This window comes from Channa argus, chromosome 12 (genome assembly GCF_033026475.1).
Source record: "Channa argus isolate prfri chromosome 12, Channa argus male v1.0, whole genome shotgun sequence".
Taxonomy (NCBI): Eukaryota; Metazoa; Chordata; class Actinopteri; order Anabantiformes; family Channidae; genus Channa; species Channa argus.
Genome location: NC_090208.1, coordinates 2729044 through 2751531, shown reverse-complemented (window position 1 = coordinate 2751531; position 22488 = coordinate 2729044). Strand labels below are relative to the sequence as shown.

General features: G+C 41.1%; 3 protein-coding genes across 5 annotated transcripts; 2 read left to right on the top strand and 1 right to left on the bottom strand.

The window, feature by feature from the left end:
• Nucleotides 1-7: 7 nt before the first annotated feature.
• On the top strand, nucleotides 8-5817 carry ift46 (intraflagellar transport 46 homolog (Chlamydomonas)). 2 transcript variants are annotated; one of them, XM_067522868.1, is made up of 6 exons: nucleotides 8-314; nucleotides 398-533; nucleotides 905-1191; nucleotides 3823-3916; nucleotides 4145-4276; nucleotides 5192-5817. In XM_067522868.1, the coding sequence occupies exons 2-6, from the start codon at nucleotides 405-407 to the stop codon at nucleotides 5549-5551; spliced, it is 1002 nt and encodes a 333-aa protein (XP_067378969.1). In that variant the 5' UTR covers nucleotides 8-314; nucleotides 398-404; the 3' UTR covers nucleotides 5552-5817. The 2 variants fall into 2 exon arrangements, with proteins under 2 accessions (XP_067378969.1, XP_067378970.1); XM_067522869.1 differs by lacking the exon at nucleotides 8-314 and having other exon boundaries at nucleotides 398-528.
• A 1221-nt stretch (nucleotides 5818-7038) lies between these two features.
• si:ch73-71d17.2 (RPA-related protein RADX) lies at nucleotides 7039-18419 on the top strand. 2 transcript variants are annotated; one of them, XM_067522835.1, is made up of 19 exons: nucleotides 7039-7141; nucleotides 8405-8516; nucleotides 8634-8823; nucleotides 8893-9005; nucleotides 9192-9344; nucleotides 9619-9785; nucleotides 10728-10884; nucleotides 11170-11278; nucleotides 11499-11590; nucleotides 11878-12003; nucleotides 12134-12238; nucleotides 12381-12539; nucleotides 12858-12982; nucleotides 13205-13527; nucleotides 13613-13666; nucleotides 13744-13787; nucleotides 13867-14118; nucleotides 14200-14340; nucleotides 17540-18419. In XM_067522835.1, exons 1-19 carry the CDS (start codon nucleotides 7079-7081, stop codon nucleotides 17662-17664), a joined length of 2610 nt encoding a protein of 869 aa, XP_067378936.1. In that variant the 5' UTR covers nucleotides 7039-7078; the 3' UTR covers nucleotides 17665-18419. The 2 variants fall into 2 exon arrangements, with proteins under 2 accessions (XP_067378936.1, XP_067378935.1); XM_067522834.1 differs by having other exon boundaries at nucleotides 12381-12548.
• Nucleotides 18420-19138: 719 nt separating this feature from the next.
• On the bottom strand, nucleotides 19139-22319 carry LOC137137013 (asialoglycoprotein receptor 1-like). The gene is made up of 8 exons (XM_067522870.1): nucleotides 22142-22319; nucleotides 21914-22021; nucleotides 21323-21412; nucleotides 21177-21242; nucleotides 21001-21093; nucleotides 20580-20734; nucleotides 20138-20247; nucleotides 19139-19499 (listed from the first exon to the last, which is right to left on the bottom strand). The coding sequence occupies exons 1-8, from the start codon at nucleotides 22302-22304 to the stop codon at nucleotides 19343-19345; spliced, it is 942 nt and encodes a 313-aa protein (XP_067378971.1). The 5' UTR covers nucleotides 22305-22319; the 3' UTR covers nucleotides 19139-19342.
• Nucleotides 22320-22488: the final 169 nt, after the last annotated feature.

Genomic DNA, 22488 nt, shown 5'->3' with positions numbered 1-22488 from the left:
AGGATACGGTACATTCCAGGTGGTCGTTCGGCCCGTTAGCTCTTGCTAAGCTAGCTGCGCTTAGATGCAGAGAAACATTTTTAAACTTCACACAGACCGTCGGTAACTTTCCATTTTAAAAATATAGCAACAGAAGGTTTATGTGTGTGTGAGAATTTCTATTCGCACCGCATATTTACAACCCCAGACGATCTTCACGCTCCCGGGGTTGGTGTGTTGTTAGCTGTTTGTTGCTAGGTGGGACATGTAAGCGTATCTTGCAACGCCAGGTTCGGTTCGGTTTCAGACGGGCCTAGTAGCTGCATTTTCAAAAGGTAAAGGTTGTGTTTTTCTAATTTTCGGTAGAAAAAAGCGGATCAGACCGGTAGATAAATGTGTGTAACCCCGTAATCCGTAGGTGTCATATGGAGCGGACTGACCGGGGTAAAGACACCAAACTGTTGAAGAACCAGCCGTACGACGAGAGCCTGGAGGTGATCGATTCCGAGGAGGTAGCGAGCGTCTACACTCCGACCCCCTACAGCCAGGGTCAGGTAACATCCATTCGTCATCTCCGCTGAACTCAAAGAAATTCTTTCATTGAAAATGAACAAGAAAGACTTCATTTGTAGGTCAAACTGAACCACATTGGTGCTTCCGAACCCTTACATTGATGCACACATTCAGGTGACACTCAAGTGGGAACCACTGAGCAAAACCCGATGGAACTTTAAACTTTTACTTTTAATGGTAAAAAAATAGAGGTGAAACAAATTCAGATGCCAATAAATCAAATGGTGCTTTTAGAAAAACAGGGTCCAATGGCAGCATTGTGTATGTGAATCTAAGATCTTTCTACACGTGTTAGGGGAATGAACTGACATGAATAATACTGAATGGTTAAACCAACTTTATTTCCCTTTAGTCAGAGTCCCGGAGGAAAGTTGCCAGCCTGATGTCAGCCAACAGCAGCAGTAGTGAGGAGTTTGATGAGGGCCACAATCCTCAGAGAGCCAAGGAGCCTATAAGCATGCAGCCCGGAGTCAGTCCAGACAACGAGGATGAAGACGAGGATGACGACGATTCTGATGAAGAAGAGACGGAGGATGACGACGAACCTGCACACGCTCCAGAGGGGGCGTATGACCCCGCTGACTACGCCAACCTGCCCGTCAGCAACGAGGTCAAGGAGCTGTTTCAGTACATCACACGGTGAGCAGGTTAAAATGTTCAGCGATTTTTATGTATTAATTATTTTGTCTATCAAAAGTCAGAAAATGCCTATTAATATCACCAAGAGTCAAGGAAAGCGTATGACAGGGTGCAGAGAGAGGAGCTCTGGTATTGTATGAGGACGTCTGGAGCGGCAGAGAAGTATGTTAGAGTGGTGCAGGACATGTATGAGAGCTGTAAGACAGTGGTGAGGTGCTGTAGGTGATACAGAGGAGTTCGAGGTGGAGGTGGGTCTGCAAGCAGGTTGGAACGGGTGGAGAAAAGTGTCAGGTGTGTTGTGTGATAAAAGAGAATCAGCGAGAATGAAAGGAAAGATGTTCAAGACGGTGGTGAGACCAGCAATGTTGTTCGGCTTAGAGACAGTGGCACTGAAGAAAAGACAGGAGGCAGAGCTGGAGGTAGCAGAGCTTAAGATGTTGAGGTTCTATTTGGGAGGGACGAGGATGGACAGGATCAGGAATGAGGACATCAGAGGGACAGCTCATGTTAGATGTGTTGGAGATAAAGTCAGAGACCAGATTGAGGTGGTTTGGACATGTTCAGAGGAGAAACTGAATATATTGGTAGAAGGATGCTGAGGTTGGAGCTGCCAGGCAGGAGGTCTAGAGGAAGAGCAAAGAGGAGATTTATGGATGTAGTGAGAGAAGAGGATGCAAAGGACAGAGTTAGATGGAGGCACATGATTCGTTGTGGAGACCTCTGAAAGGGAACAGCCCAAAGGACAAGAAGAGAAGAAATCTCAAAACTTGAGTTCACTTAAGTTACAAAGTAAAACCTAAATCATCAGATGTGAGAAACTAAAACCAGCATACATTTGCGATCAGAAATAATCATACCCCCAAAGATTTTAGAGCTTTGTCATTTAGAGCAAGATTATTATTGATTATGAGTTGAGTGATCTATAAAATCTACACAGAAAATGCATGGTATATTATTTATATATATATATATATATATATATATATATATATATATATATATATATATATATATATATATATATATATATATATATATATTATATATATTTTGTTTAGCCATATCACAATTATTCAACACGTATATAATATTGTTATTGTTAAAGATGTTGGACAGTTTCTATAGCCTAAAGTGGAGTTGAAACATAATTAAAACTTTGGGGAACTATAATGATCCTTCGTTTGCTTCAGCGATGATGCATATATAAAGGTAATTAAGGTGAGTTGCAATCATGGGAAATACAAATGTTATCACACAGGAAGGGCCTTGCGTATATTTCCAAAAAAAGAAATAACATTCTAAGAGACCTCATTTGGAGCATTGTGAGGAAGTTTAAAACTTATGGAACAGCTGCAAACCTTTCTGGCCATGGAAGAAAGCCCAAAATTTCATCAAGAGACCTTAGCAACCTAGTCAGGACATTTAAGAGAAACCCCTGTGTGACTGCAAGACACCTACAGCATGACCTGATGAAGGCTGCTTTAGTGGCAACTGTTACATGTGCACTGAATAAAAAAGGACTTCTTGGCTGGACTCCGTGGTTCACTTCACTCTTGACCACAAGGAACATCAAAAAGTGGACTAGAATATGCCAGGAGGAATGTGAATAAGACTACAGAGGTTTTGGGAGACAGTTCTATGGACTGATGGAACCAAATTGGAACTGTTTGGACATATGGACCAGTGGTATGTCTGGCATGCGAAAGGCCAGGATGGGGCTGTTTTACTGCGGCAGGAACTAGCAAGCTTGATTGTGTACATGGATTCCCAGAAATACCAGGCCATTTTCTACAGGAACGTGATGCCTTTTGTTGATTAATTAAACCTCGGTGATCATTGGACATTCCAGCAAGACAATGGTCCCAAGTACACCTCCAAGTCAATCAAAGCTTGGTTGAAAAAAAGATCCTGGAACTTCCTGGATCGGCCTTCTCAGCCACCAGATTTAAATCCGATTAAACATCTTTGGTGAGATTTAAAGAAGGCAGTGGCCGCACGGAAACCACCAAACCTCACTGAGCTAGAGGCGTTTGCGTGTGAACAATGGACAAAGATTCTGATGGAGAGGTGTAGGAAGCTTGTCGGGACTTATTGAAAACATTTGTTAGAAATTATGGAAGCTGAAGGATGCTCCACAAAGTACTGAGGCTGGGGGTTGAATAACACTGCACATGTGTTAAGAGTTAGATTTTCCATTTGAACTGCAAAGTTTAGTCACTTCTGTTGTTAAAATAACTCGTATGTTTTGCTGCTTAATGAGTTTTTTTTGTCATTTCTTGTCATTATCTTTCATCTACATCAGCATAATCTCTTTTGCGTTGAGGGGGTTTGAATATTTCTGATTGCAGTTGTATTTAATCATGGAAGTAGCTGCTGATTGATTTCATTGGCTGACTGCACTTAGAAGTCACTTTACTTAAACTTGAATTGAGAATCTTTTGTCATTTGTAAAATTTGATAACGATAATGTGACCTTTTTCATCATCGTGTATTCCAGTGAAGTCATAGTCTTTTGGTTCTCAGACTCATTCTGAGAAAGGACGTGTTAGTTGTCCTGACACATTAACAGTTAAAGTCTGTTGCTCGGAATGAATATAAAATGGTCTGTTCCTCCCTTTTGCTTCATCTCAGTTACACTCCTCAGACCATAGAGCTGGAGCACAGCCTGAAGCCGTTCATCCCAGACTTCATCCCTGCTGTGGGAGACATTGACGCCTTCCTTAAGGTACTAACACACACTGTGTGCTCTCTCAGTGCTGCATACACAGACATGGTAAGAAGATAGTAAACATGGGGTGTGTTAAGAATTGTCTGCAGTATCTATAAACTGGGCCTTTCATTCTTATTGCTCCTGTTAATACAAACTAAGCTAAAATCACACATAGACAAATTTACCACAAATGTCCCTTTAACTCTGTGACTCTGATCTCACTTCGACCCGTCTGGCATTCAGGTGCCGAGACCAGATGGTAAACCAGACGGTCTGGGTCTGGTGGTTCTGGATGAGCCCAGTGTGAAGCAGTCAGACCCGACGGTGATGTCGCTGTGGCTGTCAGAGGAGACCAAACAACATGGAGCCGCCGAGGTGATTCCACTGTTATCATATTCTGTTATTCTGATAATCAGTTGGAGTAGTTGATTTTTTTTTTAAATTTATTTATTCCCCCCACTTCCAGCTTGTGCATTTTGTAATAACAAATTATTCTTTTACAGTGTCAATTTATCTAATAAACCAAATTAATTATTTAAAATGTAATCACAGGACTAATACTCTGTAAATGTGTGTGGTGGAGTGTCTGTCTCTCCCTGAGCTCAGGCTCATGGGCTCATGCTGTCAGGTTTTCAGCTGTGTACCACTCACCTGGCAGTATGGTTTAGTAGTTATGTAGCTAATCTAACATCAGGTGGCAGTAATTTGGAGAAGTCCTATTCCTGTTTTAGGTGAGGCATGAGCCTAAGGGTCTGATCCCGAGAAATCCCAACTGTTTTCGGACAGATTTTCACCCATATTAGCAGAACAGAGGTGAAGCAAAACTTGCATGTGGACAGACAGATGATTGCAAAGCATACCTGACAGATAGGAAGAGATTTCCAGTTCTTGAAGCTCTAAAGTTTAAAACTGTCTGTGCAAATTCCTGGACACTTTTAATTCAATTCTATTAAATTCATATACATTTTATTTATGTAGCTCCAATTCACAACAAAGTCATCTCAGGCACTTTACATAATAAAGTCAAGACTCTTCAGATATATAACTCAACAAATCCCCCTTGAGAGGAAAAACTCCGCAAAACAGAAGAAACCTGACCGGAGAGAAAAGAAAAGGGCAACAATAAAACATGGGGCAGGTTGGTAGGACCAGTAGCTCCACACTAGAAAACACCTGTAGAAAGGGACAGAGAGAGGGAGACAGAGAAGCAGAACTTTCACAACTTTCCAATTTCATTTTTAATAACACTATGAAAAGAGAAATCTCTTTCACCGTCTCTCTGTCTTACAGTTGAAGAAGGTGACGAGCGTTGCCAGTCCTCAGTCCAACCCTCGTGTACTGGATAGCTGGGTGGAGAGCATCAGTGCTTTGCACCGCTCCAAACCTCCGGCCAGCGTTCACTACGCTCGCCCGATGCCCGACATCGACACCCTGATGCAGGAGTGGCCGGCCGAGCTGGAGGAGCTGCTGGGGCGCCTGCAGCTGCCGCCCGCTCGCCTCAACTGCAGCCTGCCGGAGTACACAGACATTGTCTGCAGCCTGCTGGACATCCCCGTCTACAGCAGCAGGATCCAGTCTCTGCACCTGCTGTTCAGCCTCTACCTGGAGTTCAGAGATTCACACCACTTCACACGCAGAGCACACACCTGACCACATGGCACTTTACTGACTTCAGACTGACGCTGGTTGGAACCTAGTTTCAGACTGAATTTCCTATTCACATTTCTTGTACAGCTGCTTATGTTTAGACATTTAGGATGTGTGGCTTCTTTAGAAATCATGTAGAAATCTCACAGGAAGCATCAAATACCTGTTTTTTGACTCTTTATACTATGATGCTATCACATTAAAAAAATGCCACAGAAAAAACATAAAACATCTTATCCTAATAAAACATGTTTATCCTAATTCAAAAACAGCCTTTTTGTGCACGACGAAAGTAGGATATAGTATTTTTAAGAAGATTTTCCACAAACCAAAGTCAAATCCCAGGCTGCACCGAATCTGCTCATACATGTAGAACATTCCTTCACATGAGCGCAAACTGTAACAGCCTGGTCAGTAGTTCTGTGGTTATGTAAGTAAAGAAGGTGAAGTTTATACATAGCTGAGGCCTCACATCTACTGCAGGAGTGTTTCTGGGTTGTCTCATAAAATCAAGTCCAGATTTGATCTTACATTTCTCACCCTACATGGCTCGTTGCAAAAATGACCCTGAAAATAACCGTGATCCATAAATCTGCATAAAGCTCTTTATGTTAGAGCTCAGCAGCACATCTAAGCATTCATACTGCAAATAACCATCTCCCCTACTCCACATGGTGTTTTACAAAACAATCTAAACATGCTGCAAGTGTAGACTGTCAGCTTTATTATAAGCATTTCATCAATACATATTGGATTATTAGACTAATTAGGGGCTTAAAATATTTGGACAATTAGATGGTCATTAGCTTATATGGAAGTGCGCAGATAAAAGGGTTTAGAGTTTATTTCAAGTCTATTTGGATTTAGAATCTTGTTTACTGTTGATGTTCAATAAGTTCAAGAAGCTGAACTAACAAAACGCATACATCAGAGGGCGCCGTGAGTAAATGAAACATTTGATTGATTCCTGAAAGAAAGACCACGCTGGCGAACTGGAGAACACCACAGGAAACAACTGTGTGGGAGAAGACTTGTAGTAGTGGCTTACAAATGTAGTGCTTGTGCCTTCAGTGCACTGCTAAGTATAATTTAATACTACTTAATAATACTGTCTCACTACTTTTTCCACACTTCAGAAGAATGAATGATGTTTATGTATAGACATGTTTTTAACCGCTTCCTTTTATTTATTAATGGGTGAATTATTTAATTCCCTGTTTGCATGGCTGCTTGTCAGTACAGTTGATTCGGTTAATTTGAAAATCTTCCCGACAGAAATCAAAACTGCTAATTCATCGGTCTAAGGGGAAACAGTTTTACTGTACCAGAGATGTTTGATAGCACACGTTCCTAATTAGAAATAATATTGTTTTAATAAAACAATAGAATAGAAAAATATCTATGTACTAACTTTTAAGTTTTCGCTGAGACCAATGTCATAAAAAACCTTGTAAATAAATTAATTTATAACACACCTCCACGTCCGCCTGCTTTTCCCATGATGCACCGCATTGTTATTGTGCTGGCAACATGGCGGCTCCTGGCTGCGTCTTCTACAGAACCCTGACCCGGGCCACTCCTGGTCCAGACAAGGTTTTGTTATTACTGTTGCTGTTGTGAGTTTTGTGTGTTTTCGTGTGTTGGTCGATGTAACGGCTGGCGTGTGTTTCTGTCTTCGTACATTCACATCTGTATTCCCGCTAAACGCGGGGATAAAAACGCCCACCAGACTCCGTTCAAATATCCGTCATTTTAAGGTCGCTTTACAGAAACATTCTCCTGAGTACAGGTGCAAAAGCGAACAGGTAAACTGTTTATTCTGCCCCAATCCCCATTTAAACCGTTTGTCACCGTCAGTTGTTCAAGTAAAACCCTGTTTTGTGTAAAGGGCGAAGCTTCTCTTCACTCTTCAATTAACCAAGTAAAATTAAGAGCTTTTTAAAATAAAATCAGCCATTAACTAAATTACAGTTATGCCGAATTTAAAAATAAATCCACAAGAATTCACAAACTTGTTCCAACTTATGTTTGTATATGTAAAAAAAAAAAGTAGATTTGCCGAAATTACTCCAAGACGATAAATGTGTAGAAACACGTTTAACTGTAATATAGATTTGTATCATTGTATCATTTTTATATTAGGTTTGGCGTAAGACAGAAAGGAGCCATGTTAGCTAACATCAGTTCAATAACTAGCGATTAAACTGTTAATAGACAATTAATCAGATACAAAAGAAGTTTTACTTTATTGTTAAAAAAAGTTTTTGGTGTCACTAAATATTTTTCTGTTTTAATTTGTTTGCTCAACATCTTATTTCTTCTATGTCATTTAAAACTAATAAACATGTTTTACAACATTTAAAAAAATTATTTCATGACTGTCCACCAACCAAACCCAGTAATATTCAGTATACAAAATTAATTAGTTCTATAATTAATGCTATATAATTATACATATTCAGTATATATTTCAAAACCGTATAGTCCTTATGTTTACTTTTTACTTTCCTTAAGACATTTGATCTATATAAAATTAGAATGAGTCATGTCAAAATCCTGTGAATAATATAAGTCATAGTCTAATGTCCATTTGGGCGACAGTGGCACAGGAAGGTAGAGCAGTCGTCCACCAATCCCACAGTTCTTGAGTCGATCCCGGCTCCTCAGGTCATATGTCAAAGTCTCCTTGAGCAATACACTGGCAATACACTTGGCCAGCTGCTGCATAGCAGCTCCCCCATCGGTGTGTGTGTAATTGTGAGGGCGAATGAGTGAATAAGAAGCAGTGTGAAAGCGCTTTGAGTAGCTGGACATGAATGAATCACTGCAATGCTGTCTTGTGTTTTTGTCTGGCAGGTGTCTTCATCCTCTGGTGCTGTCTGCAGAGAGTTCCTGCACGTGGTGGGATTGCAGCGTTACAGAAGAGACCAGGGATCATCTGTCTACTTCCATCAGGCTGTCCTTAATGGTAAGACAGTGTGGGACAAGATAGGATAAGTAAAACAGGAATGACTACAACAACAGTAACACATCTCATGACACAGTTCAGACTGCTGTCTCACTGAGGTTTTTTTGGTTTCTGCAGGTGATGACCTGTATGATCTTACACTGACTGACGGTGACTGCAGGCTTCAGGTGACTCTGGATCCACATCTGAACCAGCTGGTGGAGCGGAACATCCTGCATCCCGGATCAACGCTACGTAATGCCACCTTCACACCCGGCATGAAGGCTCAGCTCCCAGCATGTCCAGGAGCACGTGGAGAGACAAACAGGTGAGTTAGGACAGGTGAGTGCTGCTGCGTTGATATAATTTCCCCGGTCTAACGCCTGTGCTCCTGCAGCTATAAACTAGCGAGTGTGGAGGTTGAAGACAGACATTCAGCTGCTGGTGAAGATGGTGGAGCCAATGTGGGCTGGGAGTCTCTACCCTGGTTTGGATCCTCAGAACCTGCAGGTAAAACAACATGAAATATTGATCAGCCAGTTTTAACATTCTGAATCAAACTTGGATAATATAAGTACACACAACACTATGAAAACACATAACAAGTCCAGCACTTAAAAATATTCTTAATCTAATGTAAGTATAATCAGGAACATGTATTTTAAGCATTTAAAGGACTTACAGTTTCCTTTATAGATTGTAGAGGATCTCTGGTTCCTCTGAGAGCCAACAGGAGCGTGTTCCTCCCCCTGTGGAACAACGTGGACTACAGCGGGGATGTGTGGAGGGAAACCCCACCCACTGACGAAGAGCAGGAGAATGATGAAGAGGAACAAGAGGAGGATGAAGGTAGAGATATAATTTAAACTGCTGATATATAACCAACCTTTTTTAACTTCACGCCACCTTGGAAAGCGTCTCTGAAAGCTACTTCTAGCAAGACAACAAAGACAAAGTCGTCTCCAAATGCGAACAGAGATGCATGGAAATGAACTTTATGAAAACTGCAATAATCCTGTTAATATTCATTTAAAATTTGCATATTTAAAAAAAAAATAAACTAAACTAAAATTACTCCAATAAAAACTGAGTTTTATTTTTAAATAAGTGTGTGTATTGGCAGGACAACGTCCTGCAGTGACGGTGTCTGAGCTGCGAGACTCCTTCCTGTCCAATTACCGGGGTGTTGCCAGGGGTGTTGTTCGTCACCTGCTGATTGTACGCATCATCAACAAGTCACACCTGATGTTTTACGGAAGGACGGACAGGAACTGTGAGTGTCCATATAAGGTCAGTAATCATGTAGAAAATAACCAGCCGCAACCTTCATATGTGTTAAATTGTTAATGTTTATTGAAGAGTTATCTCAGGATTTTTCAAAATGATCTATCTTAACATCAACCCTTCCACGAAAAAAAGAAGGAAAGCACAGTTGTCACTCTGTTTTGGAGTATTGAAATTATTTCAGATAATTTGGAAAGCAAGTCAGCTTTTCAATGAATTTTCATTTTCTTTTTTAATTCGAAGTCATTTTAGTTTTGAGATGTGTAGGTTCCTTTTTTTGTGTGTAAGTGTTCCAACAACTATGAGTACGTCTAATTTCTGACAACATTTCTTGTAGCTTAAACCGTTTCTGCTTTTTGCAGATGAGTGTTTTCACCCAGCTTGTGATACATTGTAGAAAATAAGGGCCTTGGCTTAAAACCTTTGTTTAATGCGAGTGGACTTCAAGATAGAGCATTGTCCACAGTTCAGTAGTAGCAGTGCAAGCTGGGAAGTTTGGAGATTCATTGTAACGCTTGCTACTGACAGAGGACTGAAGAACTGATCGCAGCTTTGCCAGGAAAGTTGGTGTGAATAATTAAAGAAGCAGACAGAAACGAACGCTTTAGTGTGTAAGACTGCATCAAACTAGTGTCTCGTTTGGAAATATTTCACATATTGAGTGTCTTCTTCAATTATTTGCGTTCTGTTGATGTGAAACCTAATTAAGCATGATACAGGTGTAAAAATGAAGCTGCTGTAGCAAAGAAAAAAAAACGCTTATTGTCATTTAACAGTTAAACAATCCATGTTTTTTTTCCTTGTGTATCTTCAGGGATTCAGGATTTGAATGTATATACAGATGTACAGATACATGTTATTAACATACCAGTGTCAGAAAACCTAAAATGTGTCCCTGTGGACGCCAAACTTTAATACACCTACTTCTTTACCTCTTTTTCTATCCAGGCAATTTTGGAGGTGTGTGACTGGACAGGAAGTGTGTGTGTGGTGTTGTGGAACAGCGTGTGTGTCAGCTGGTATCGCTGTCTGAAGCCTGGAGATATCATCAGCCTGAGATGCTATCGAGTGAAAAAGGGTTACCAGGCCGACCTGGATGATATCGGTACGGAGCACACAGATTTATCTCAACATCATAAATCACACGATTTTATTAAACTGAATTGTGCTTATGTCTGACCCAGTTAACTTAGAATCAAGCCTGGGCCTGAGTTTAACATTAAACCTAAAACTATGGCTACACCTTAAATTATATCGAACAACTTTATCAAATGTCATTTAAAAACCAGAAGTGTTATCGAGTGTGAAACAGTGACTTTGCTCCAATAGTCAAGCAAAGATATTTCTGTAAAAAACAGGCTCATCACTCGGTTTCAATTGTTCTGTTCAGAGATCAGTGTGAACAGCAGAAATCCTGCTGCACGCATATCTGTCCTCCCAGAATCCTCTGTTTCCCCTGAGTATCTTCCACCTGCACCTACCTACAACTTCCACAACAGGTACACAGAATTTCATTTTGCAGTGGGTCTTTGGGTCTTTGGATCTTTTTCACGAGATCCTTCCATTAGAGACACTTTTGGAAGTGTGTTGCGTGTGTTCTTATGTTTGCATGACACGTGGGTCAGAACACCTGCTGAACAACAATAACCAACTCATCAAATCTACTACAACATGTCCTCACTTTGACACAGCCCACATTCTTCTGTCTCGGTTCATTAGTAAGGAGCTCCTGGACTATTCGCATGGTGCCGTCTCCGATGTCATCGGCCTGCTGACTTTCTCAGGACGACCAGAGCGCATCAGGAGCAAGGGTGAGTGTTGGCACAGTGACTGGCATATCACGCTAATTATTCAATATGCAGCCATTAGAAAATGAATGCAAAGAATTTGCTTACATTTGCCTTCAAATGTATGAATTTATGACTTTAATACTACATTCTTGTGTTAATGAAAATGTCATACTTTAAGGTTTTGTAACAAAAACAAACATTTGATTCACCATATTCGAATGTTTTATTATTTAAATGAGTCGGCTGCAGTTCTTTTGATGGGATAATGTTTTGGGCTGTTTTCCACTGATCTGCTTTTTCTTTGGCAGACGGTCGAGGGACAGAGTTCTTGGAGTATCACTGGCTGCGGTTGGAGGACGGCTCCTGCGATCAGCCAATCATGGTGAAGCTGTTCTCCACGTCTCAGCCCGAAACCCACCTCAAGCTTTACCCACGTGAGAAGCATTAATAAACAGCTGTACAATTTCTATCTTTGAACAGCTTTTCTAGTTAATTTTAAGAGACTCGTAAAAGAAGAGTTATTAATGTTGTTGAGCATCATAGATCCACTTTCTCTGTGTCTAGTGTCTGTGGTTGTTTGTACCAGACTGAAGATGGTCAAAGCTGCAGATACAACAGGAGCCGGCTCCTACCTGACCAACACGACGTTCACACAGGTGTACTGCACAGGTAACTGCATTCAAATATAGACCTGTTGGTGGATAATTCAGTATGATGCCCCCTGAGTTGTACAAATTGAAATAACACAATGTTGGTACCATCAGGTTTTCTGATTGAACTCTGTTCTCGCTCCTCGTTGCTCGGTTGGCAGGACATCACTCTGAGATGAAGTACCGTAAGCTCCAACCGGTGCGGCAGTTCCTTCAGTGGCTAAGGAGTCAGAATGACAGAGAGGTGCTAAGCAGGGCTGTGATTGGAGGATCCTTTGTCTACCCACCTCCTCCTGTCTCCATGGAAACATACATGAAAAGTAGGAGAGGTTAGTGTCTATATAGCTTTAATTCAATGCACGTAGTACTTAGCAATGTCTGCATTTTTTTGGTGGTTAATGCTAAAGAAAACCATGAATCCCACTCACCTTAACCTACTCCTCAATTTTCCGTTGACCTGGAATAGTTGAAATAGTTCATATGTGTAAATGGGGCAAATTAAGGAGGACCTAAGATTGAACCCTGTGGAATGAAGTCTGAAGTCTGAAGTCTGCTGATCCAGGAAACATCTGAAGCCCCGTCTGATTCTGATGAGACGTCATAGAAAGTGTCACATTTCTGATGATTTTTCTTCACAGGTGAGCCAGGTTTCCTCCGAGGGGTGGAGCTGCAGAGGGAGGTGGAGAGGCTCTGTTACCGGGAGCAACGAACCTTCTGTATCCAGGCAACGGTTACCATGGTGGTATACAGTCGCATAGGAGAGGTGACAGCTGAGCAAACCTACACTATTCTATAAAATGATAAATAAAATAAATCAGAAGAAGAGTTTTAAATGCACAGATATCATCCTGTGTTACCTACCAACAGCAGAGTTTCGATTCCCTTTCCTTCCTGTTTGTGTATTTATTTTGGGTAGTTAATAATTGTGATTATACCAGGCACCAGACTCCAACATTCTCATTTCTGTCCTTCATGTCTCCTTCAGGAGGATCGCTGTTTGTCTTGGACAGACCAAGCTTCTTATCTGTCCTCATTCTCTCCTTGCTTCTCTAAAACCTCCCCCCATCCATCTCCCTCCCCCTCTTCCCCCTCTTCCCCCTCTTCCCCCCCTCTCTCTCGTCTCCCTTCCACCCCTCGTTCATTCGGACTTTCTCTCTCCACTACTTTTCTCTCTCCTCTTTCCTTCATCCCTCCCTCTTTCAGACCTCTCTCCTGCTCTTCCTCCTCCCTCCCAACCTCCCCGTCCTCGGCTGTCAGTCCACTGACTCCTCGTCCACTGACTCCTCGTCCTCTGCACAGTGGAGCAGGGTGAGATGTTAAAACCACCATATCACTATGGGAGTTAAGTCTGTAAATAAACCGTAGTGTTACAGTCAAACTGTGCTTGTTGCAGCCGAACGTCATGTAAGAGGAAGCAGCTTCTCATGGATCAAACTCCGAAGAAGAGGTGAGGCACATGAAGGTCGTCGCTGCTACATGTTGTGTTGTTTGTGTAGTTGGGTAAAAAAAGGACTGTCTCTGCAGACTTCCAAGCTTCACGTTACAACCAGAGCAGAAGAACAATACAGGTGAGAGCTGTGTGTGTGTGTGTGTGTGTATGTGTGTGTAAGGTTAACATCTATAATATCAAATCATTTCTCTCTGCAGAGATTCTGTTTGACGCCGCCATGGAGTTTCTGGATGACACAAACACTCTTGAAGATGATGATGATGACACCTCAACCTTCGTCACCGCCCCTCTCCTTCCCGACTTCGTACCCATTGCAGCCGAAACACTGCCGATGCGTTACGACCACACCTGCAGGGAGGAGCAGATTGCTGCTGTGGCAATGGGAGGCAGATTGACACCTGTGAGATTCGACTGCACCCTGGCTGATTACTACACACTAAGACTGAGAGGTACACACTCAAACACTGAGCAGAGGAAACACACAAAGCTTCTTTAGGATTTTTTTATTAAACTTCACTGTTTCCTTGCAGCTCTGTCAGACGGGGTGGAGGTCGATGTTGTCTTTCTCCCTCATTCCTCCCTTTCTTCTCCTGTCCTCCATCACTCTAACACCTGGACCTCCATCTTATCACACGGAGCCTTCTCCTCACACGCTCCTCCACCTTCACCAGGTCAGTACACAACCGGTTGTCTTTTCTTACAACCGCACAGGGTAAAAATGTCCTCACATGATGTTACATTGTTCATGAATCAGTTTCTCTGAGAATGTCAGAAAACTGAAGTGAAGAATGGCCTCACAGTGTAGAAATAGTAACTTCTGAAGAAGAGGCTGCATGAGGGAACTGGTGATTAAACTTTCCATTGAAACAGTGTATTAGTCATTGTTGTGGCAAAAACTGCAAGGCAAGTTAAGAATTCTGTTTATGGTGAGATTTATTCAGTGAAACAGAAACACAGCGGAGCAGTTTTTTGCTCAGAGTGGGCCAATCAGACAAGGCGTTGCAGGTTGTTTGGCCTTTCAACCGCACAGTTCACAGCCGAGTTCCCACAAAAGGACTGAGGAAGGAATGAGTCAATGCAATAAACCTAACACAACATCCATACAGGCGAATACAATGTGGTCAGCCATCTAATTAGCAAGTCCTTGTGACTACTGATCTATGTGTTCTCTGCTGACAGACTCCTGAGGAAGCATTGGCCTAAAGACAGAAGGTGCTGAGGTGTGAAAGCAGAGTTCAATGGATGCATTTGGTCACCATAAACTGCCATTTTGTATTTGTAGGGAATTTCTCTCACAGACATAAATCTTTGCACTTTAAGTGTAAAACAGTTTGCCAACATTTTTACTTTAAATGCTGCTTTTATTTGAATTCTTTCACAAACTATTTTATTACTGATGGAAACAACATTGACACACTCATGAAGAATGATGATTACTATGATCTGGTCCCAGCTTATGCCTCTGATGAATTACCATACACTCTGACTGTGACCAGCTCTGCATCAAATTCAAGGCAGAGGATTTCAGAAGTTGTTCCACCTGAGAACCTGTAATACAGTTTTTGTGCAGTGAACTGGACTGTTTTTTAATGTGGATACCCCCACGCTTTGGTTGTGTGTTGTCAAATGATAATGACACGGCATCAAAGTTGCTGCTGGTTTTCCATGCAGTGTGGAGGAGGTTAGTTTAGCTGCAGGAAGGTTGTTGGGCACAAAAGCACAAAGTCAGCTGCTTGCATCAATGCTGTTGTTCTGTTCCTGGATGAGGTAGAGAAAGTTAACAAAGTGATCCAGACTGGGATAATGATTAATGGTTTGTTGTGATGCCGAGATGATAGAGATGAGTTGATAGCTGCTGAAGCAGCTGGTGACATAAATAATGTTGGCAAACTTTCCTGCCTTCATAGCTGATGAATTCCTCAGCAGAGAGCTCTGCCGACATGAGGAAGTAGTATCTCCCATTAAAAAGATCCTGTTGGGATGTAATCCTCCTCTGCTGAGGCATGTTGGCTCACATGATCTACGTCACACGATCCTTAATAACTACAACGAGGAGTTTAATCTCCGGTTTCATGTCAAAATTGATTATTTTGATTACGTGTTGCTTGCTTCCTCCTCAGTTATGAAGCGCTTTGGATGCGGTGAGGAGGGACACACATTCAGGGCCTGTTCAATCCAGAGAGAAACCGGACAATGCTCTGCTTCAGAATGTGCTTTAGGTGTCCAACTAGGCAAAAATGCGAACGCCTGCACTGAGTGGAGGCGTAAGCTTCCTGCTCTCCAGAACATTCTCTCCACTTTCCCTGGAGGTTGACAGCACATTGTAGAGGGGAGGTTCCCTTAAGCCAAAGCTCATTTTGATAATTTTACTGTAGTTTTTATTAACATCTATTCTCTAACTAGCACAGAGAGGAAGTTGTTTTTTAAAGAAAGTCTGTGATGATTCGGATAAAACCAGATCAGAAGAGATTTTATTCTATGGTGGGGATTTTATCTGCACTGAAAATGATCGTCATCATGCAGAGGCCCATCCCACTTTCCAACAGAGAAGTATGCACAACAATTCCAGGCAGTGCACATGGTCCCACGTAAGAGAGGACATTATCTCCGTGGCCCAGCTTGACCCGTTTTACTGTTTAAAGCATCGCTTTAGTATTTTGTAAAACATGTAAAATGATGCCAGTTGGTTTTACAGCTCCTTCTTTGCTCTTATGTAAGTTTTTACCACAAACATTTCACCAAAGTGCATTTTGGCACTTTAACTCCAATTTAACGCAAGATAAAAGGTTTAGAGAGGCTCTTAGTTATTTAGCGGCTCCTTTCAGACAAAAGAACGGTGATTGTATGCGTTTTGCACAGTTTCAGGATCATGGAAAAACTAATTAAACTCTTGTGTCAGCAACCACAGTCTTGAGACATTGCCGGATCTATCAAAGTCATCACGGGGATGGATGATTCCTCTAGCTTCTTCTTTGGTTGAGAGAAAAAGCACGGTCAGCAAAAATGTATACACTCTTTCCTGTCTGACACAGGGCAGGAACTGACAGAACCTGAAAGTTTTACTTCCTCCCTTTACAGAAGTGAATATGAGCAGTGAGCTGTTTGAGGGGCTGTGTGATGAACTGCCCCCGGTCTCAAAAGAGACCGACTTACAGCTAGAAAGGCCCCTAGAGCTGCAGGAGCTTGATGCTGCTCTGCAGAGCTTGCAGGGATGGAGAGCTCTGCCCTGAGTGTTGAAATGTAAAAAGTATGATCTCAGGTTCTCAGGTGTGTCAACCCTCCCCCTCAGGATTATTAGCCACAATTCAAGCAGAAATGATTCATTTCTTTTGGGATCGTATGCACTGGGTACCAGAGGGTGTATTGTTTTTATTTAAAAATGAAGGGAGACAGGGCCTTATCCACCTGGCCAGCAGAACTAGTAGACTTGGTGTGGAGAGATGTAGCCAGCTGCATTTTCAGATGGGTGAATAACTTATCTGGTCTTTCATGTTTTACCTGAATGTAGGAGACTCACACATTTCTTTACCTTTCTAAGTCACGTTTTTAGCTTTTTAGCTTGACATTTGCACTGCCCCTTTTTTATCTTCGTGATCTGGTACAGAAAAGGTTCAAAAGAGAAATGACAGCTAATGAACTTTTTAATAGGTGAGGCAAAAATGGCTGCATCTGAATATGATGCGTTGACCCTTTTTAAAAAATAAGGCTTTGGTTATTGCTCCATTGTTATTCAGCCTTAGACTCTCAAGAGGTTTTGACGCATCATTGGTGCTGTAATAATATAATCTGCCATCTTTCAAATGAAGAACTTTTTAAGCTAAAACTACATGCAAATAAAGTATTTTTTTTTTTTTTAAATCTCTCTTCCAGCTGACCTCGTTGCCATGGCACCGCAGCTGACCAATAATAAGCTGGTGTGTGTGCTGGAGGCTTGTCACCTGGGCGGAGGCCGAACAGAACTCATCCTGAGCAGAGCATTTCACCTGAGCAACTGACACACACATTGTTTTTCTACAGTTCTACCGGACCAAATGTCCTCACGAGGATAAGTTATGGTTTTATTTATTTACCTTTTTCTAAGATTGTATACTTTGTACTATTTATAATTATTTGAAGTTTTTAAAACACTGTTGCACTTTAATGCATGTTTGGTGTTGTAGCTTTTATAACTTTACAAAAGGACGTTTGTGAAGTACATTTTAACACCAGTGAGTTTTAATTGTAGCTGTTTTCTACATTTTCTAAAACAACACAGTTTTAGATCATAACCCACAAATTACAGTGTAATTCTTTAGTGTATGCGCTGATTTACTGTGTAGCTGTTTTTTTGGTTTTGCTGTTCAATGTTAACACAGTACACAGTTATTAGCACTGTTATAATTGTGTCCAAGGCTGATATTCATCATCAAAAACTCCTTTTTGTCTTGTCGCAGAAAAACAGCAATATATTAATATGAATAATGTAATTAAAATGTATTTATAGTGTAACTCTAGGTTCAGAGTAATCCTGCAAAATGCACATTTTTACTGCCTTGTTCCTTTTAACTGTCATATGTCAGTAACCCAACATAAAAATATATCTACACTATAATTTTTGGGCTCTATTATGAAGGTTTCTCTTTATTTAAAACTTCATGTTGCAGACTTGAATGTAATTTAAGTCTGTGCAGTGTTGTTACAAATTGTAGTTCTGCATTTTCATGTAAAATTTAGTTGTGTTATTAAAAAAAAAAAACACAGGATGAAAGAAGATGACTCTCATTCGTTGCTGCTGTTTTATGGTGATGTTCCAAAAATTATCTGCTGTGGAGAAAGCTGTGTTTTTATTTGTTTTATTGCTGGGATGTTAAGGAGTTTTAGCAGTTTGCATCCCACATTTTAACATTTGGACCAATGACTTTCAGCCCACAAACAATGTAAAAGTATTTAGTATTTAGCTCTGGGCTGTTTTTAATAGAAAAAAAACCTCGTAGCTCCGATCTCCATTTTCAGTCTGTTAAATTTTGCATTATAGTTTTAAGTTTTTAGCTTTAACCGTTCAAAAAATCCCCTTATCACCTGAGTTTTTACATTTTTGTATTGTACCACTACTGTTTTCTCACCTACTTTGTGACTCCAAGTCCATTGATTCCTACAGAAGACATCAATCAGTCATCAAAAAAACACATCGCACTCATTCCTCGACACTTTTATACTATGATAACTGTTCTTTTTTTTAGAGGATATTTATATACAGCTACTATAAGTATTTACTATATACAGGGAATTCCTTCTAATGAATACATATTTCTCTCTTTTTGTAAAGTCACAGCTGGCCACTGTAGTTGTCTACAAACCGGTTGAAGAATTGACTTGTTAGAGACTAATTTCAACAGTGGATTAATCCCCATTTGGTGTCAAACAAGTCGTTGTGGTGACAGAAGAATAAGTTCTGTCGATGATGAAGAAACTTTTCACTCGGTGCAAAAATGTGACTCACTGATGTGTTTTTAATAGTTTTCAGACAACACTGGAGGGCTATGGTACAGAGGAATAACATAATTGGACACAACCAGTACTGGTCTGTTCATAAAAAGAAAATATTACTAGACTAGTACTTTTAAAGTCGGAGCGCCTGTATTTTTTCTGTTCGAAATGAGCTGTGGCACAGCCTACGTAGAGGGATTGTGCTGTTTAGCTGCGCTGGCTGTGTCTCTGGCAGATGTAGCGCAGAGTGATCGTGCAGTGCAGGTCATTGAGGCGTCCATCGTCGTGAAGGTGAGCACAGTCTTCGTCCCCCGGGCCGAGCCCATGTTCCGTCCAACTGTCGGGCTGACCGGGTTTCCACCGCCTGGAGACCCCACAAACACAGACACAGTGAGTAGACCTCTGGAGGAGAAATTGTTACTGATCTAGATAATTGGGTTTTTATGAAAAACTGCAACTAAAGCCAAATCTCCTTCTTTTTCAGGCTCCTGGGTGCGTCAAAAGCCTCAAACCCTCTATATTAACTAACACTATAACTTGAAAGAGACTCCTTCAGGTTTTGTCTTTTTTTTAACATTGTTATTATAATTATTACATTACAGTATTAAATATTAGATTTTATCTTAGTTTTGTGTCTCAGTGGTTGTATATGTTTTTTTTAAGTTCATATTTAGATGTTCTACACTGGGAACAGATTGTTACTTTGAGTCATTCGTTTAGTATCTTTTGGGTTTGTTTTGTATTTAGATTTAGTTTAAGTCTGTATTTGGTGGAGTGTGTTCATATTTGGTTGTTTTTTTGTCATAATCATTTTTGATGTAATTAAAAAGTCGTTACACTTTCGGCTGTTAGAACTGAAAAGAATCATATCAATCATCTTAGTTTTACATTAAATCTGTTGAATACTATGTACTTTTAAACCGACTTTCAAATCCATTCAGGAGAAACCACCATAAATCTTAAGTCAAGCAGCCAACTAATGAAAACAATGCAACAGCCCACCTTCGGTTCATGATATATGGCGTCTGGTTGACCCACTCCCATTTCCCTGTTCTCTCATCAGTCAGACCAATCCAGTAGAAAGTACCCAGGCTGTGACGAGTCACAAAGTCCTGGACCAGAGAGGCAGACACATACAGCTGTAGCTGATTAAACTTGGTCGTAAAGTCAAACTTTCCAAAATGTTCATAATGGTGTCCAACCATCAGTACTGGGTCCTCAAAGGATCAGCAGCTACTGGTTAGTTTCATCACAAGCAATCATTTCTTTTCCTTGTTAGTATCAGGACACTGTGACTGCAATCAGCTCCAGTTTTCTCCAGGTTATGGTCTATATCTACTGACCTCATTGACAACCATACAAATGTGGGCAGTAAGAAAACCAGCTGGCAGCCACATGTTTAGTAATAAAACAGACAGAAAGACAGACAGACACACTGTCTCACCCATTCCTCATCAGTGTTCAGAATGACCAGGTGAGATTCGTGTCCATTACACCAGTCTCTAGCATCGTTCCAGTTCAGAGCTGTCTTGCTGAACATGTAACAGCTGGTGCCAAACAGATCCCAACCCAGTGGACAGCAACCTTCTATCGTAGAAGCTGAGAGACAGAGAAACAGAGACAGTTATGCCGTTGTAAGAACTTTGGGCTTCAACGTGAGGACGTATTTGTAAAGAGACAAGCATTTTTGAAAGTTATGGTCATTCCTGTAAAGCCTCAAGTGAAAAGTGGATACTTTTTGTAAAGAAGGGAAATTTGAGAGGTATTTTTCGGAATGGTCATTTTTTTAAAGCTACATGACTGTTTTTGGAAAAGTTATGGGAACATGTTTCACACTAGGATTAGGATGTTTCGTTTGAGTGTACCGTTTCTGATTAAGCGCTCGAGGGAACATTTGAGTGTAGCCACCGTCCTGCTGATAGTGTCCAGAGCTGAGATCTGCTTCAATGCTTCCGACACTAAACAAACACACAGAGGTTCACAGTGCCAATACAGTTAGGATCCAGTTTGTGCAGTGCTGCTGAGGGAGTGTGTGTCACACCTGAGGTCAGCTGGTCCTTGTTGTTCTCCACAGCAAACTTCAGCCTGTAAACATCTTTAGCTGTGTCTGGAAAAGAGAAAGAGGACATCATAAATCTGACCCTAAGAATGTGCACTGACTAAAAGGAACAAAGACATGTGTGTTACCTTTAGTGAGCTGCTGAGCAGCGCTCAGTGATTCAGTCAGATTTGAAACACTCTTCTCCACAGACCACAAACGATTAAGGGTCTTTGTGTCTACACACACACACACACACACACACACACACACACACAGGTATTAGAATCAAACAGAATATTTTAATTTTTTCCATTCTCATGTTTGATTTTAAAACACAGAACTGCTGTTCATTCAAATGTCCCGATGTCATGTGGCTGTAGGACTTTTCCCCTGTTCCTAAAGTGACAATTTAACAAACTAGCAAAGGAGGCAACTGTAGTTCACAGTATAACAGGACAAGCGTAACTGTTGTTCTGTTACTGTACCAGTCGTGTGTCTAAGAAAACATGGACAAAAGTAGAAGACCGACCATAAGGTTAGGGCATGTTTGAATACACAGTCTGACCAAACTGAGCCTAAAAACACAATGTTCCTGCAGAAAGTGTTGTCAGGGAACAATATCAGGTTCTGTCTGAAACTTCTGGGAAATACCAGGATCTTTCTGAGTATTTCATCTGTAAACTCTGTATATGTGTGTGTGTGTGTGTGTGTGTCTGTGTGTGTGCGCGCGCACTCACTGCTAGCTCCCACTGCAATGATCAGGATCAGGATGACTGTAGCAGTCAGAGCAGGAAACAACCAACGTCTGAACCTGAAGAGACCTGGCAAGGAGACAGGTGTAGGCTCTGACAGAGAGTCAGGTAAAGAGACACAAACAGGATGTGAGTTTTTCTTTTCTTTTGTTTTACAATGAAGACAATCAGTGAAACAAACAGTCCAAGTCTTGTCTGCAGACACACAGGTACCTTTGTTCCAGAAGGAGCTGGTCTCATCTTCAGGCTCATCGTGATACTCAGTCGTCATGTCTGTGTTTTTTTGTAATTCTTCTCCTGGTCTCTCTCTGTTCACGTTCGTCACGATGAAGACTGAAAAACGATCTGACTTTCCAAACACCGAGCTGAGGGTCATTGGCCACAAAACGAACTTTGAACTGGAAAACACTGTGTGTGTGTAGTCAAAGTCTCCTGGTGTAATTCTGCTACATCAGAAATGCTTTAAGTTTCCAAAGATTATTAATTGGAGATTTTGATAAAATGCCTTAACTGAGGTTTAAGGGCTAAAAGACTCTGGATAGTTAGTAGAGACCCAAAGA